Source organism: Manis pentadactyla, chromosome 4 (genome assembly GCF_030020395.1).
Source record: "Manis pentadactyla isolate mManPen7 chromosome 4, mManPen7.hap1, whole genome shotgun sequence".
Taxonomy (NCBI): Eukaryota; Metazoa; Chordata; class Mammalia; order Pholidota; family Manidae; genus Manis; species Manis pentadactyla.
This window is the reverse complement of record NC_080022.1, coordinates 33603951-33617882: the sequence shown is the minus strand read 5'-3', so window position 1 is coordinate 33617882 and position 13932 is coordinate 33603951. Positions and strand designations below refer to the sequence as shown.

Genomic DNA, 13932 nt, shown 5'->3' with positions numbered 1-13932 from the left:
CAACACAATGTGCAGCATACCATGTCAGCCCCATGAACCATGCAGCCTCCATGCACCAAGGCACGTCTATATATACCATTGGCTCATTTTTAATATTAGCTACCAATACTTACTGTTTGCATGAACCACTTTGATTGCCTACATCACTGTGGCCTCTACTGTGTCCATGTGCCATGTTACTTACAGTTACCATGTCTCATGTTGGTTACATGTATCCTACTGGTTCCAGTGCCATTATGGGGGATTGTATAATCACCTCTTTATTTACTGATTCTTTGAGATGTCCATAAGCATTTCCACAGGACTGCATTAGTTTTCTGTGGGAAGAAAATGCTTCCTGCCCTTTTGCCACCCCACTTGCAGTATGACTTGTTTTGGCCAGTAGGATGAGAGGAGAGAAGTGTGACACTTCTGAGCAGAAGCTTTCAGAGCCATCATGCATTTCAGCCATTGTGCCATTCTCTGTATGATAACAATGGATGTTCCAGACAGGGCCTCGTCCTTCAGGTTGGATCCAAAAATCCAGTGGCAGAAGACGATGCTCCACCTTCAACTGATACAGAACAGGAGCAATATTGAATTTTTGCAGTCGTGAGTCCTGACAATACAGTTCTCTGTCAGTGCCCCACAGTGTAGCAGGTTGATGGAGGCAGGCACGCTGGTTTCATGCACCACATTTGTTGCACTGACCCTGTACTATGTTGGCCCTAATGCATGATCTTAGTGGCATACATTATAGATGCTGCCCCTTTCCTCAGCATTGCACATTCTACCCGCATGTCTCCCAATTCACCAGAGCCCCCTATCTCGCCCTATCACTTTGAGAAAAGCCCCCTTGATGTCCTTGTTCCTCAGACTGTACACCACAGGGTTGAGCAGGGCAGTGAAGACATTGTAAAGGAGTGAGATCTGCTTGTCTCGTTCAGGAGAATAGCTGGAGTTGGGCCTCATGTAGATGTAGGTGGCTGGAGTATAGAAAAATGTGACCATGGTCAGGTGGGAAGCACAGGTAGAGAACGCCTTGCAGCAACCACGTGTGGACTTGATCTTGAGAATGGCCTGGGCAATACGTATGTAGGAGGCCAGAATGAGGGAGAGCGGGGTAATAACGATGAACACACTGATGATGAAGTCCACCATCTCAATGAGGTGGGTGTCCATGCAAGCCAAGCTTCGCACTGAGGGGCCCTCACAAAAATAGTGGTTGATCATATTGGGCCCACAGTATGGTAGCCTCATGGTGAGGAAAGTATGGATTAGAGAGAAGAAGAAACCACAGGCACAGGTCCCAGCTGCCAGCTGTGTGCACAGACCCCAGCTGAGGATCACAGTGTAGCGCAGTGGGTAGCAGATGGCCACATATCGGTCATAAGCCATGACCACAAAGAGAAGACACTCAGTAAGGCCCAGGGCCCCAAACACGTACATCTGCAGCCAACAGCCAGCAAAGGAGATGGTCTGAGAGTGAGCGAGAAGATGCACCAACATCTGGGGCATGGTGGTGGTGACGTAGCCCATATCCAGCAGGGAGAGGACACAGAGGAAGAAGTACATGGGAGTGTGGAGATGCATGTCCAGCCAGATCAGGGTGACGATGAGCCCATTGCCCAGGACGGAGCTCAGGTAGAGGAGAAGGAAGGCCAGGAAGAGCATCCTGTTGGACAGGGGGTCACTGGAGAAGCCCAGCAGGATAAACTCAGAAACCCAGCTTTGGTTTTGCCCTGGAGGCAGCTGCATGGTGGGGCCTGCAAGAGAATCACTCTCCTTTAAGTGTCATCTAAAGTATGGTAGTCTACCAAGAATGCTGGAGGTTGTCAGGCTAGGATCTTAACTCTGGCCTTACTACTCACCTGCCGTCTTGAACAAGTTGCTTAACCACTCTGAGCCTCAGTCCTCATGTGCAACATGTGCCTAATAACACTCATGTTTCAGGGTTATTATGAGGAGTAGATGCAATGTATATGAAGTGTTTAACACAATGCTTTAAAGCAATAATAACAGTAACTGCTCATGTGCAATCTCCCTAGTCTTAATGCCCACCCCTCAGTGGACAAAGTGGTCACTCATGTGTGACAATCAACGTGCACCACATCAGCTGAAGCCCCCCCAAACCTTTAGAGGTGGTGTGAAGAGTGGACATAAACTACTATGTAACCCTCCGCCTCAGAGACCATTTGTCTGGATTGCCACAAACATCTCCACCATGTAAAAGTTTCTCCCTTGCCAGCTGACAATGCTAGGCTTTGTCAATAGATGGCAGTAGAGGGGCACTGAGTTGTGCTACCCACAGGAAGGGCTTCAACCCTTCTTCAGTTGCTCAGGGTGAGAGCCAGTGGGCTGCTGGCTGGAAGGGCCAGTAACACTCACCGCGCCTGGTCTCAGTAGACCCACTACAGTCTCACAGGCCGCATTCTCAAGAGCGGCTGCTTCTGTGCAAGCTCTGGCTTCTGCCCACCAGTGGCCAACTGTATATTCCTCCAGTAGTCACACCCTCTTTGGAATAGGTCTGAACTCAGTCTATTTTTTTGAGGGTTTGTCAGGAGCAGGGTGGGTGACAGAGGCATCTCCTAAATCCTTAGTCCCTTAATGTATACTCTTCTTCAGCCACAAGGCCCCGTTCCCTTCTGGATCTCTTAGTGTTCTCTTTTATCCTTCTAGTGGTTCCCTATCTTTCAGAAGTTAGCAATTCTTCATATTAAATTTTCCCTGTCACATTATTGGTGTGTTCTCTCTCCTGACAGGATCTTGGCTGATAAGGATGCTAAATCTATGGTGAGTGAGTTTGATAAGGAATAGAATGTCACACAGTTATAAGATATTTACCCATAAAGCATTAGTTAATTAATCACAAAAGAAAAAATGTAGTAACTGCCAGTGAGAAACTGGACATCTGAATGGAGTGACTACAATTAACATCACCCATAAGAAGCAGACAGACTCAATGTGTCACCATACGTGAAATCCTAACAATATATCACCTATATATTATTTCAGCCCAAACTGCAAAACTTGAATCTAATAATGAGGAAACATCAAAGAAACCAAAATTGAGGAATTCAATAAAATAACCAGCTTCTAATCTTCAAAAAGTGTTCAAATCATGAATGACAAAGAAAGGCTGAGAACCTATAATAGGTTAGAAGAGACTGAAAAAAAAAAAACAATTAATGCAATATGTAATCCTGAAAGAAGTAAATTAGATTAGATTACATAAATCTATCAAAATTAAATTTTCTGAATTGGTAACTACTGTATAAGAGAATATCCTTATTCTCTTATATCTTAGGAAGTTTCACTGAAGCATTAATGGGTAAAGGAACACTATATTGCAAATTACTTTCAAATAGTTCTGGAAATTATTAACAACAACAATGTAACAGATTGTTAAAAAACTAATAAATTTGGGTCTGGGACAGAAAGGATTTTTTTGTAGTATTTGACCAGCATTCTGTAACTCTGAAGTTCTTTTTTAAAGTTTTTAAAAATAAAAAAAAATGGTAAACGGTGAACTGCATCATGATAAAAATGAAACACTATCAGTGTTTAGGGTAAATTTTATAGCCTTAAATAAATATAATAGAAGAAAAGCTAGAAATTAATCAGCTAATGATCCACCTCCAGGAGCTAGAAAAAGAACAAAACCCAAAAAGAAGTTAAAGGAGAAGGAAATAATAAAGAAAAGAGCAGAAAACAATGCAATGTAAACAAATTTAGAATGGAGAAAAATCGACAAAGCCAAAATTTCATTCTTTGAAATAAGTAATATATAAGTCCTCAGCAAGACTGATAAAGAAAAATAAATAAAATACAAATTCTCAACATCAGAAATGAAAAGGTGAACACTATTACAGATGCTACACTCATTTAAAGATAATATGAAAAATTATAAACTACTTTATAACAATAAATATGACCAACCAAATGGACAAATGTCTTAAAAATCACAAATGATCAAAACTGACACAAGAAGAAGTAAAAGTCAGAAGAGCCACTGTTTTTCCCCAAAATTGAATGTATAATTTAAAACTTTCCTAGAAGAACAATCCAGGCCCAGATAGATTTACTGGTAAATTCTTCCAACATGTATGAGAGGAATAATACCAATCATAGAAAATTCTTCCAAAGCATAGAAAAAGTGAAAATTTCCTAACTGAACTCATTTTATGAGACAAGCATACACTCAATACCAAAAAAATAACAAAGACATTACAAGAGGGAAAACGTATAAAGCAATCTTTCTCATGAATATTGTTGCCAAGTGCCTGAGCAATGGATTAGCAAGTTGGGTTCAACAATATATAAAAAGGATAATACATCTCAATCAAGTTGGGTTTATTACAAGAATTCAAGATTGGTCAGCATTTGATAAGCAAGCAATGTAATTCATCTCATTAGTAGTAGAAGTGAGGGAGAAAAATTATACGATTAACTCAATAGATACAGAAGAGTGGTAAAAGTCAACAATCATTTAGATTAGAAATAAGTTTCTTTAGTAACTAGGAATAGAAGGGAAACTTTTCAATGTGATAAATATAATCTTCAATAAAAGAAAAAGTAACTTACAGCAAATGTAATGGTGAGTGGTGAAATACTGATAATTTTCTCTCTGACACTGGAAGTGAAACAAAAATGTTCACTATTACCATTTCTATTAACCATGGCACTGGTGGGTCACAGCCAGTGAAACAAGTCAAGAGAAAGAGATTATAGGCCAAAGGCTTTGAAAGGAGGAGATAAAACTGTTATTATCTGCCGACCACATACTGATGGATACAAAATCTAAAGAACCCAAAGACGAACGGAAATTAATAAGCAAGTAGACAAAAATTCTATGTATTTCTCTATACTAACAAATACAGAATAATTTATAAGAGCATTAGAAAAATCAAATACATAGTACAAAATCTAATGACGTATGTATAGGATATCATTATTTAGAAAAATTAAGGAGATCCAAGTAAATTAAAGAATATGCCATGTTCATGCATGGGTTGTACAATTCATACTATAAAGGTAAAATTAATTTATAGATTCAATGAAATCCCAGTCAAAACTCTAGCAGATTTTCTACAGATTTTTTTCAACCTGGTCATAAAATTTATATGCAAACTGTGAAGAATCCTGAAGAAGAAAACCAAAGCTGGAGAATTTAACCAGATATTAAGACTTACTACCATAATTAAATGAGTGTGAAATTGGCACAAGAATAAAAAAACATATCAATGGAACTGAATGAAATCCAGAACACACACATGAATGTACAGTTGTTTGATTTATGACAAAGTTGAGCCATCCTAGCAATGGGGAAAGGATGATCTTTCAATAAATTTGAGATCATGTGGATTTTCATGCAGGAAAAAATATTTTTGAATCCTACCTCTTGTGGTACCCAAAAATAAATTCCAGATGTATTTTAGATTTAAATGGTAAAGATAAAACAATAAAATATTTAGTATCAAACACAGAAAAGTATCAACATCACCTTGGGATAGGCAGAGGTTTCTTACATAGGACAGACATAAAAAGTAGTGAACCATAGAGAAATAAATCATAAACCAAACTGTACTGAAATGAAGAAATTAAAAGATTTGTATCCAGAATAAGTGAAGAAGCCCTACAAATTAACAAACAAACAAACATCAGAAAAAAAGCTACCAAATAAAGTAGTGGACAAAGGATTTAAAAAGATACCTGACAGTAAAAATAAAAATAAAAAAAGACACCTTACAAAAGAAGCTATATACAGAGACACAAATCAAGTGAAAACGTGCTCAACATTATTAGTCATCCAGAAACTGCAAGTGAAGACCACAGGGTAACAAAACTACACACCCACCAGAAGGCTAAAATGAAAGCCACCTAGTATCCTGCATGTCTCTTCTTCTGTCGCCCCCAGGCTTCGCCTAGGTCCTCAGCATGAGGACCTCCACCAGCTGCATGCACACTGCCCAGCACACACTCGGGTGCACATCCAGCCCTTATTACCAGTTTGGGACTCAGCTCAGGTGTCTCCTCCCCAGGAAGACTTCCCTGACCTGTCCCACCATCTCCCACTCCCAGCCCTGGACTAGATGCTGCCTCAGTTTCTCACACCGCTGTGCTTACTGGCCAGTTAAAATCCTAGTAGTCCTAGAGGATCTGATTCAACGTTTGAGACACAGTGTCTCAGGAGAACTTTCTCCTTCTCCTGTTAACTCCCACTAATTGAGAAGGCATGTATGGAATAAACTGTGGATATGTGGGTGAGTTGCAATAATAAGAATAGATAATATTTAATGAGTAATTTCCACATGCCAGGCATTGTTACACCAACTTTATCTCATCATGAGAACTCATTGAGGCAAAAGTACCATAACCTCCAATGTACAGATGAAAATACAAAGGAACGGAGAAGTGACGGGTTCCAAATTAGATGGGTTGTGTGGTGGACCTGGGGTTTGAGTGGAGGCAGTCTGGAGCCAAGCCAACTTTTTAATCATTATCCTCTCCTGCTTCAGCAGACAGGCTCTACGTGGGAGGGGCGAAGAATGCAAACTTTCCCCCACCCCCATGCACAACAATTTGAGCTTTTGAGTTTTGGGCCCAAGAATCATGGCCTCTGAGGTATGGCCACCAAGCAAGAAGGATCAGAATCCTCCTAGGACAAATGGCTGAAGTGGCAGCCACAAACCATCTCTCAAGATAGTTTCATCTGTCTGCTCCCATCGTGTGGATGTGAGAAGCCAAGGAATGCGTTGGAAGCAGAGGGAATCAGTGGAAGGGACTTGGGGAATTATTGCCATTATGGAACTCAATGTATTTTTGTAAAAGCCTGTTTTAGTCAAACTTGATTTCCATGGAATGAGGGATATCATTTAGTTAAAAAAAAAAATTTCTTCTAAGATTCTGTCAGCCCAGCAGTGTCCGTCTGGACTTGCAATGCCCCAGGCCTCTCGAGAGCAGGGGAGTGGGGGTGTCGGGGGTCCGAATCGCCAGAGCCAACCGTGTCCCTGCTCAAACTTTCCCATCATTGTCCTTTCAGGGACATGTCTCTCAGCGAGACGTGGAGATCCCTGAGCTCAGGAAGGTGTATTATTCACTTCCATGTTTCTAGCACCTAGACATGGCTTCACACAGAGAAACTATCAGTAAGTATTTGTTAAATGAATAAAGGAAAGAAAGAAGGGGGTCTGGGAAGAAGGAACGAATGGGAGGGGACTGAGCTGGGAGAGGGGGGGAAGAACACGGGGCAGTGAGGAGAAGGGGCCAGAGCGATACTGGGCTGTGGGCACAGAGAGGACCCGGGGACTGGGGGCCTGGCCACCCCTGACCTCTGGCCCCCACAGATGCCGGGATCCTGCCCGCAGCCCCAAGCCCAGCTCCCATCTCACCCCTCAGGGATCCGCAGAAACAAGTCGTGGAGAGGCTGCCATTTGCTCTGAAGAGAAGGAGCCTGAGCAGGAAGCCTCCCGGGCAGCTGAGTGCAGGGAGCCGGGATTCCGCGCAGCCCCGTGCCCGGAGGAGCCCTGCATTTCCGAGGGCGGACGAGGAAGCCGGCCTTCTCTCCACGGGAAGCTCTCTACGCGCGGCCAGGCAGCCTTGGCTCCCGAAGGTCCTGCTGTCGGGTCCTGAGGCACAAGGAAGGGAGCCCGCTGTCCCCAAGCTCTGCGCAGTGGGCCAGGCTGCTGCGGCTTTATGGTCCTGTCTCCTCAGCAGGCTTTCCGGGGAGAGCTGACAAGGGCCACCCCTTTGCCTCCTGCCGCCACCGCCCCTGTCCCCAGGGGGAAGCCACGATGGGATTCCCTGAATGTTGTCAACAGAACCCACAGGGAGGACGCCCTTGGGGACAGAGCGGGAGCAAACAACACCCACGTGGGGAGGTGGGGAGGTGGGGAGAGGCTGGGGACAGGACTATTTCCTTTCCCAGACTTCTGAGGGCTGTGACCAGCTCCTGGGAGAGGGGCTGGCACTGGGCACCTTGTAGAAGTGCCAGGAACTGAAGGCCTCATTCTGATTCTCCTCTCACCTCCCCAACCCCTGGGCCCTGACCTGTCCATTCAAACATGTTTGAGTCCCACCTCTATTCCTTACTGAACAACTTGGGCAAATGAAAATCCCCCTCCATTTCCTACTAGTCCGATACTCTGGACGAATCACTCAGCCTCTCTGATGATAATTTAGACTTGACTGTGGAGCACTGACCTACACCCGGTCTCGAATCAGCCTGGGAAACAGCAACTGGGAAGTGAGTCTCAGCCCCATGCTACATGCAAGGAAGCTGAGGCCCAGGGGCGTGAAAAACTGCCCAACGCTCGTATCTACTAAGTGCAGAGCCAGAATTTGAATCAGGATCTACCAAGTTCTACTGCCTGTTCTCTTAACGTTGCTCTTATGCTGCCTCAGCTTTCCCCTCTGTAAAACGATGATATTTTCTAATGATGACTAATGCCAGAGTTTCTGGGAGAATTCGATGAGAAGATGCTGAAAACCCTGCCCAAGCCATCGTGACCGAGTTCACCTCCTTCCTTCTATCAGGCCTCAGCTCCCCATCTACTCAGAATGGGAAGGTTGGGCTCTGAGGTCCCTCCTGCTCAGCTACCCCCACAGCCAATTGTTTTGAAATTTCAGAAATGCTGTGAGATGGCTGTTAAACAAAGCCATGATGTCAATTAAATTGTAGAAAATACAATTAAATGAATTACATTAAAAACAAAGATCAAGGGACTTGAAGGAATTACACTAAGTAAAATAAGTCAGAGAAATAGAAATACTTTATGATCTCACCTATTTGTGGAAATCTAAAAACACTGAACTGATAGAAACAGAGGGTCTGGAAAGGGATTGAGGGGTGTTATGATTAGTACACATGGTGTAGCGGGGGTCACGCGGCAGACAGCATAACACAGAGAAGACAAATAGTGACTCTGTGGCATCTTACTGTACTGATGGGCGGGGACTTCAATGGGGCATGGGGGGGACTTGACAATATGGGTGAATGTAGTAACCACAAAGTTTTTCACGAGAAACCTTCATAAGAGTGTATATCAATGATACCTTAATAAAAAAAAGAAAGAAACAGAGGCACTGGGTGTTCAGGGAAATGAGAAGATGTAAGTGGAAGAGCACAAGCTCTCATTGATAAAACAAATAAATTCCTGGGGTCTGCTATAGAGCATGGTGACTATAGTTAGGAATACTGTGCTGTACACTTTCAAGTGGCCCTTAGAGGAGAGCTTTAAAGTCCTAATCGTAAGGACAACAAAATGGTGATTACATAGGGGGAAGGATGTGCTAACTAATATTTTTGTGATAAACACTTCACAAAATATACTTCTATTAAATCACATTTTATATCTTAAAGCTACACAATGTGATATGTCAATTGTACTTCAACAATTTGGGGAGGAGAAAGAAAAAAATCAGCTTATAAAATGAAAAAAAAAGAAAGGTGAAAAACAAGTGTTCAAAACCCTTCATATCCCAATTATTCTACAACACTTTACTCTTTCTGCATTCTAGAAGTTATTTGCATCTACTGGATTTCTTTGGTGGAAATTCTCTCTAATGGTGTTCGTCTGGGCATCTTTTGAAACCCTGAGTTCAGTGGCATCATTCTGTAAGCTTGAAATCAGCTACGGTGGGTGATTTACACCATGGAAATCGGCAAACAATACGAATCAGAACCTTTTCCTCTCCTTCCAAGACTAACGGTTAAATACTTACCAGCACATGACGGCCTCTGGTCCCGAGTCCTGAGAATCCAGAGCTCTCAGGCCACTCTAGTGCTGGAGGCATCCCACTCTGCTGCTGGCTGGAGCTGCTGGAGCCTCAGTGAGCGGCCCTCGTCCAGGAGAGGCGGGCCCAGCAGGTCAGGCCTTCTTGGTCCAGGTCTCCCTGCCCTGCTCGACAGAGGCCCCAGACCTTTTCCTCAGAACCATAACAAATGATGACCATCCTTGCCCTGCACCAAGGCCCTAAGTCTTCTCACCCATGTCACCAAGCCTCCTTCAGCCCTGAAGAGGTAGTCCACACATCCCTACTGGATGAATGAGGAAAGTGGGCTCACAGAGGTGCAGTGACTTGCAGTCGGAAGCCACCCAGGATCATACACAGCATGAAACTCGGGTTACTCCGACTTTCGAAATGACGGGTTTACTTAAAGACTGCCAAGCATGGTACTATTCCCCTTTTCCCAGAAAATGAAATGTGACCAGGAAGAGTTGAGGGATTTGGCAATGCCATGCAGCTACATAATGGCACATCTGGCATCAGAACACTGGCAGGTGCCTGCTGGCTGGGGCTGTGTCCACAGTGGCACGTGCATCACTGTTGAAGTCTCCTCTAAAGGCTGCACATGAACCCCAGCTGAGGTCCCTCTGCTGTCCTGAGAGCTGGTCATGACGCCCAGTGGGGAGGGGCCAGCCAGCCCGGATGTGGCCATGAGGGAGAAGACTGGACTCCAGAGGCTTCACGATGAGCCAAGCAGGCCCACAGGCCTCAAGGAGAAGAGGGTGGGGTCGTGCAGAGGGGGCAGCTGGGGCAGGGGCAGTCCTGACAGCTGGGACTCTCTACTTGGCCCCAGGCTGAGAACACCTCTGGAAGGAACCGCAGGAGCTCACTGTCATTCCCTAAGACAGGTGCCCCAGGACGTTTTCTGGGTTTGTGTTGGAGGCAGCTGAAGGGAATAGCAGGACATGGTGATGATATAATGATAATGGTAATAATGTTAGGCCAGAAAATAGGTATGAGTGGGGTGGAAAGAGAAAAAGGTCAGGAAAGTCCATTAAAAAGACCCGGAGTTAATGAGTTAACCAGTTAAAACTCAAAAAGCCATGAACAACTTGGCCTGCAATGTTGGAAAGTTCCCCATATAAAGGAGGATACCTAAGCATAGCCCATGTCTTTACCGTGTTAACCATGCAGGCCCAGTTTATTCTTTAACTTTACCTAGATGCTGTTTTTTTTCTCCTTTGGCCCTAGTCAAGTAGTTTACAACCTAGGCAATTGTTTTAGCATGCAGGCCCAGCCATAAACAACATAGTAAAAGGCAGGAAGTTAAGAAGTAAGATTCTTTTATTTTTTAAATTTATTTTTATTTTTTATTTTGGTATCATTAATCTACAATTACATGAAGATCATTATGTTTACTAGGCTCCCCCCTTCACCAAGTCCCCTCCACACGCCCCTTCACAGTCACTGTCCATCTGCATAGTAAGATGCTGTAAAATCACTACTTGTCTTTTCTGTGTTGCACAGCCCTCCCCGTGCCTCCCACCACATTATACATGCTAATCGTAATGCCCCCTTTCTTTTTCCCTGCCCTTATTCCTCCCTTCCCACCCATCCTCCCCAGTCCCTTTCCCTTTGGTAACTATTAGTCCATTCTTGGGTTCTGTGATTCTACTGCTGTTTTGTTCCTTCAGTTTCCCTTTGTTCTTATACTCCACATATGAGTGAAATCATTTGGTACTTGTCTTTCTCCGCCTGGCTTATGTCACTGAGCATAATACCCTCTAGCTCCATCCACGCTGTTGTGAATGGTAGGATCTGTTTTTTTCTTATGGCTGAGTAATATTCCATTGTATATATGTACCACATCTTCTTTATCCTTTCATCTACTGATGGACATTTAGGTTGCTTCCATATCTTGGCTATTGTAAATAGTGCAGTGAGAAACATAGGGGTGCATCTGTCTTTTTCAAACTGGAATGCTGCATTCTTAGGGTAAATTCCTAGTAGTGGAATTCCTGGGTCAAATGGTATTTCTATTTTGAGCATTCTGAGGAAGCTCCATACTGCTTTCCACAATGGTTGAACTACTTTACATTCCCACCAGCAGTGTAGGAGGGTTCCCCTTTCTCCACAACCTCACCAACATTTGTTGTTGTTTGTCTTTTGGATGGTGGCAATCCTTACTGGTATGAGGTGATATCTCGTTGTGGTTTTAATTTGCATTTCTCTGATGATTAGCAATGTAGAGCATCTTTTCATGTGCCTGTTGGCCATCTGGATTTCTTCTTTAGAGAACTGTCTATTCAGCTCCTCTGCCCATTTTTTAATTGGATTATTTGCTTTTTGTTTGTTGAGGTGTGTGAGCTCTTTATATATTTTGGATGTCAATCCTTTATCAGATCTCTCATTTATGAATATATTTTCCCATACTGTAGGATACCTTTTTGTTCTATTGATGGTGTCCTTTGCTGTACAGAAGCTTTTCAGCTTGATATAGACCCACTTGTTCATTTCTGCTTTTATTTTCCTTGCCCAGGGAGATATGTTCATGAAGAAGTTGCTCATGTTTATGTCCAAGAGATTGTTGCCTACATTTTTTTCTAAGAGTTTTATGGTTTCATGACTTACATTCATCTCTCTAATCCATTCCAAATTTACTTTTGTGTATGGGGTTAGACAGTGATCCAGTTTCATTCTCTTACATGTAGCTGTCCAGTTTTGCCAATAGCAGCTGTCGAAGAGGCTGTCATTTCCCCCATTGTATGTCCATGGCTCCTTTATGGTATATTAATTAACCATATATGTTTGGGTTAATATCTGGACTCTCTATTCTGTTCCACCTGACTGTGGGTCTGTTCTTGTGCCAGTACCAAATTGTCTTGATAACTGTGGCTTTGTAGTAGAGCTTGAAGTTGGGAAGCAATAACCCCCCTGCTTTTTTCTTCCTTCTCAGGATTGCTTTGGCTATTCGGGGTGTTTTTTGGTTCCATATGAATTTTAAAACTATTTGTTCCAGTTCATTGAAGAATGCTGTTGGTATTTTGATAGGGATTGCATTGAATCTGTAGATTGCTTTAGGCAGGATGTCCATTTTGACAATATTAATTCATCCTAGCCAAGAGCATGGGATGGGTTTCCATTTGTTAGTGTCCTCTTTAATTTCCCTTAAGAGTGTCTTGCAGTTCTCAGAGTATAGGTCTTTCACTTCCTTGGTTAGGTTTATTCCCAGGTATTTTATTCTTTTTGATGCAATTGTTTTCCTGATTTCTCTTTCTGCTAGTTCATTATTAGTGTATTGGAAAGCAAAAGATTTCTGTGTAATAATTTTGTATCCTGCAACTTTGCTGAATTCAGATATTTGTTCTAGTAGTTTTGGAGTGAAGTCTTTAGGGATTTTTATGTACAATATCATGTCATCTGCAAATAGTGACAGTTTGACTTCTCCTTTACCAACCTGGATGCTTTGTATTTTTTTGTGTTGTCTGGTTCCCGTGACTAGGACCTCCAGTACTATGTTGAATAACAGTGGGGAGAGTGGGCATCCCTGCCTTGTTCCTGATCTTAAAGGAAAAGCTTTCAGCTTCTCACTGTTAAGTATGATGTTGGCTGTGGGTTTGTCATATATGGCCTTCATTATGTTGAGGTACTTGCCCTCTATACCCATTTTATTGAAAGTTTTTATCATGAATGGATGTTGAATTTTGTCGAATGCTTTTTCAACATCTATGGAGATGATCATGTGGTTTTTGTCCTTCTTTTTGTTGATGTGGTGGATGATGTTGATGGATTTTCCAATGTTGTACCATCCTTGCATCCCTGGGATGAATCCCACTTGATCATGGTGTATGATCCTCTTGATGTATTTTTGAATTCCGTTTGCTAATATTTTGTTGAGTATCTGTGCATCTATGTTCATCAGGGATATTGCTCTTTAATTTTCTTATTTGGTGAGGTCTTTGTCTGGTTTTGATATTAGAGTGATGCTGGATTCATAGAATGAGTTTGGAAGTATTCCCTTCTCTTCTATTTTTTGGAAAACTTTAAGGAGAATCGATATTATGTCTTCTCTATATGTCTGATAAAATTCAGCTGTGAATCCATCTGGCCTGGGGTTTTGTTCTTAGGTAGTTTTTGATAACCGATTTAATTTTGTTGCTGGTAATTTGTCTGTTCACATTTTTTGTTTCTTCATTGGTCAGTCTTGGAAAGTTGTATTTTTCT

At 42.7% G+C, this 13932-nt stretch overlaps 1 protein-coding gene across 1 annotated transcript; it reads right to left on the bottom strand.

Annotated features, from left to right (window-relative positions):
• Window positions 1-789: 789 nt before the first annotated feature.
• Window positions 790-1737, bottom strand: LOC118916354 (olfactory receptor 2A12-like). The gene has a single exon (XM_036893325.2). It carries the CDS (start codon window positions 1735-1737, stop codon window positions 790-792), a length of 948 nt encoding a protein of 315 aa, XP_036749220.2.
• Window positions 1738-13932: the final 12195 nt, after the last annotated feature.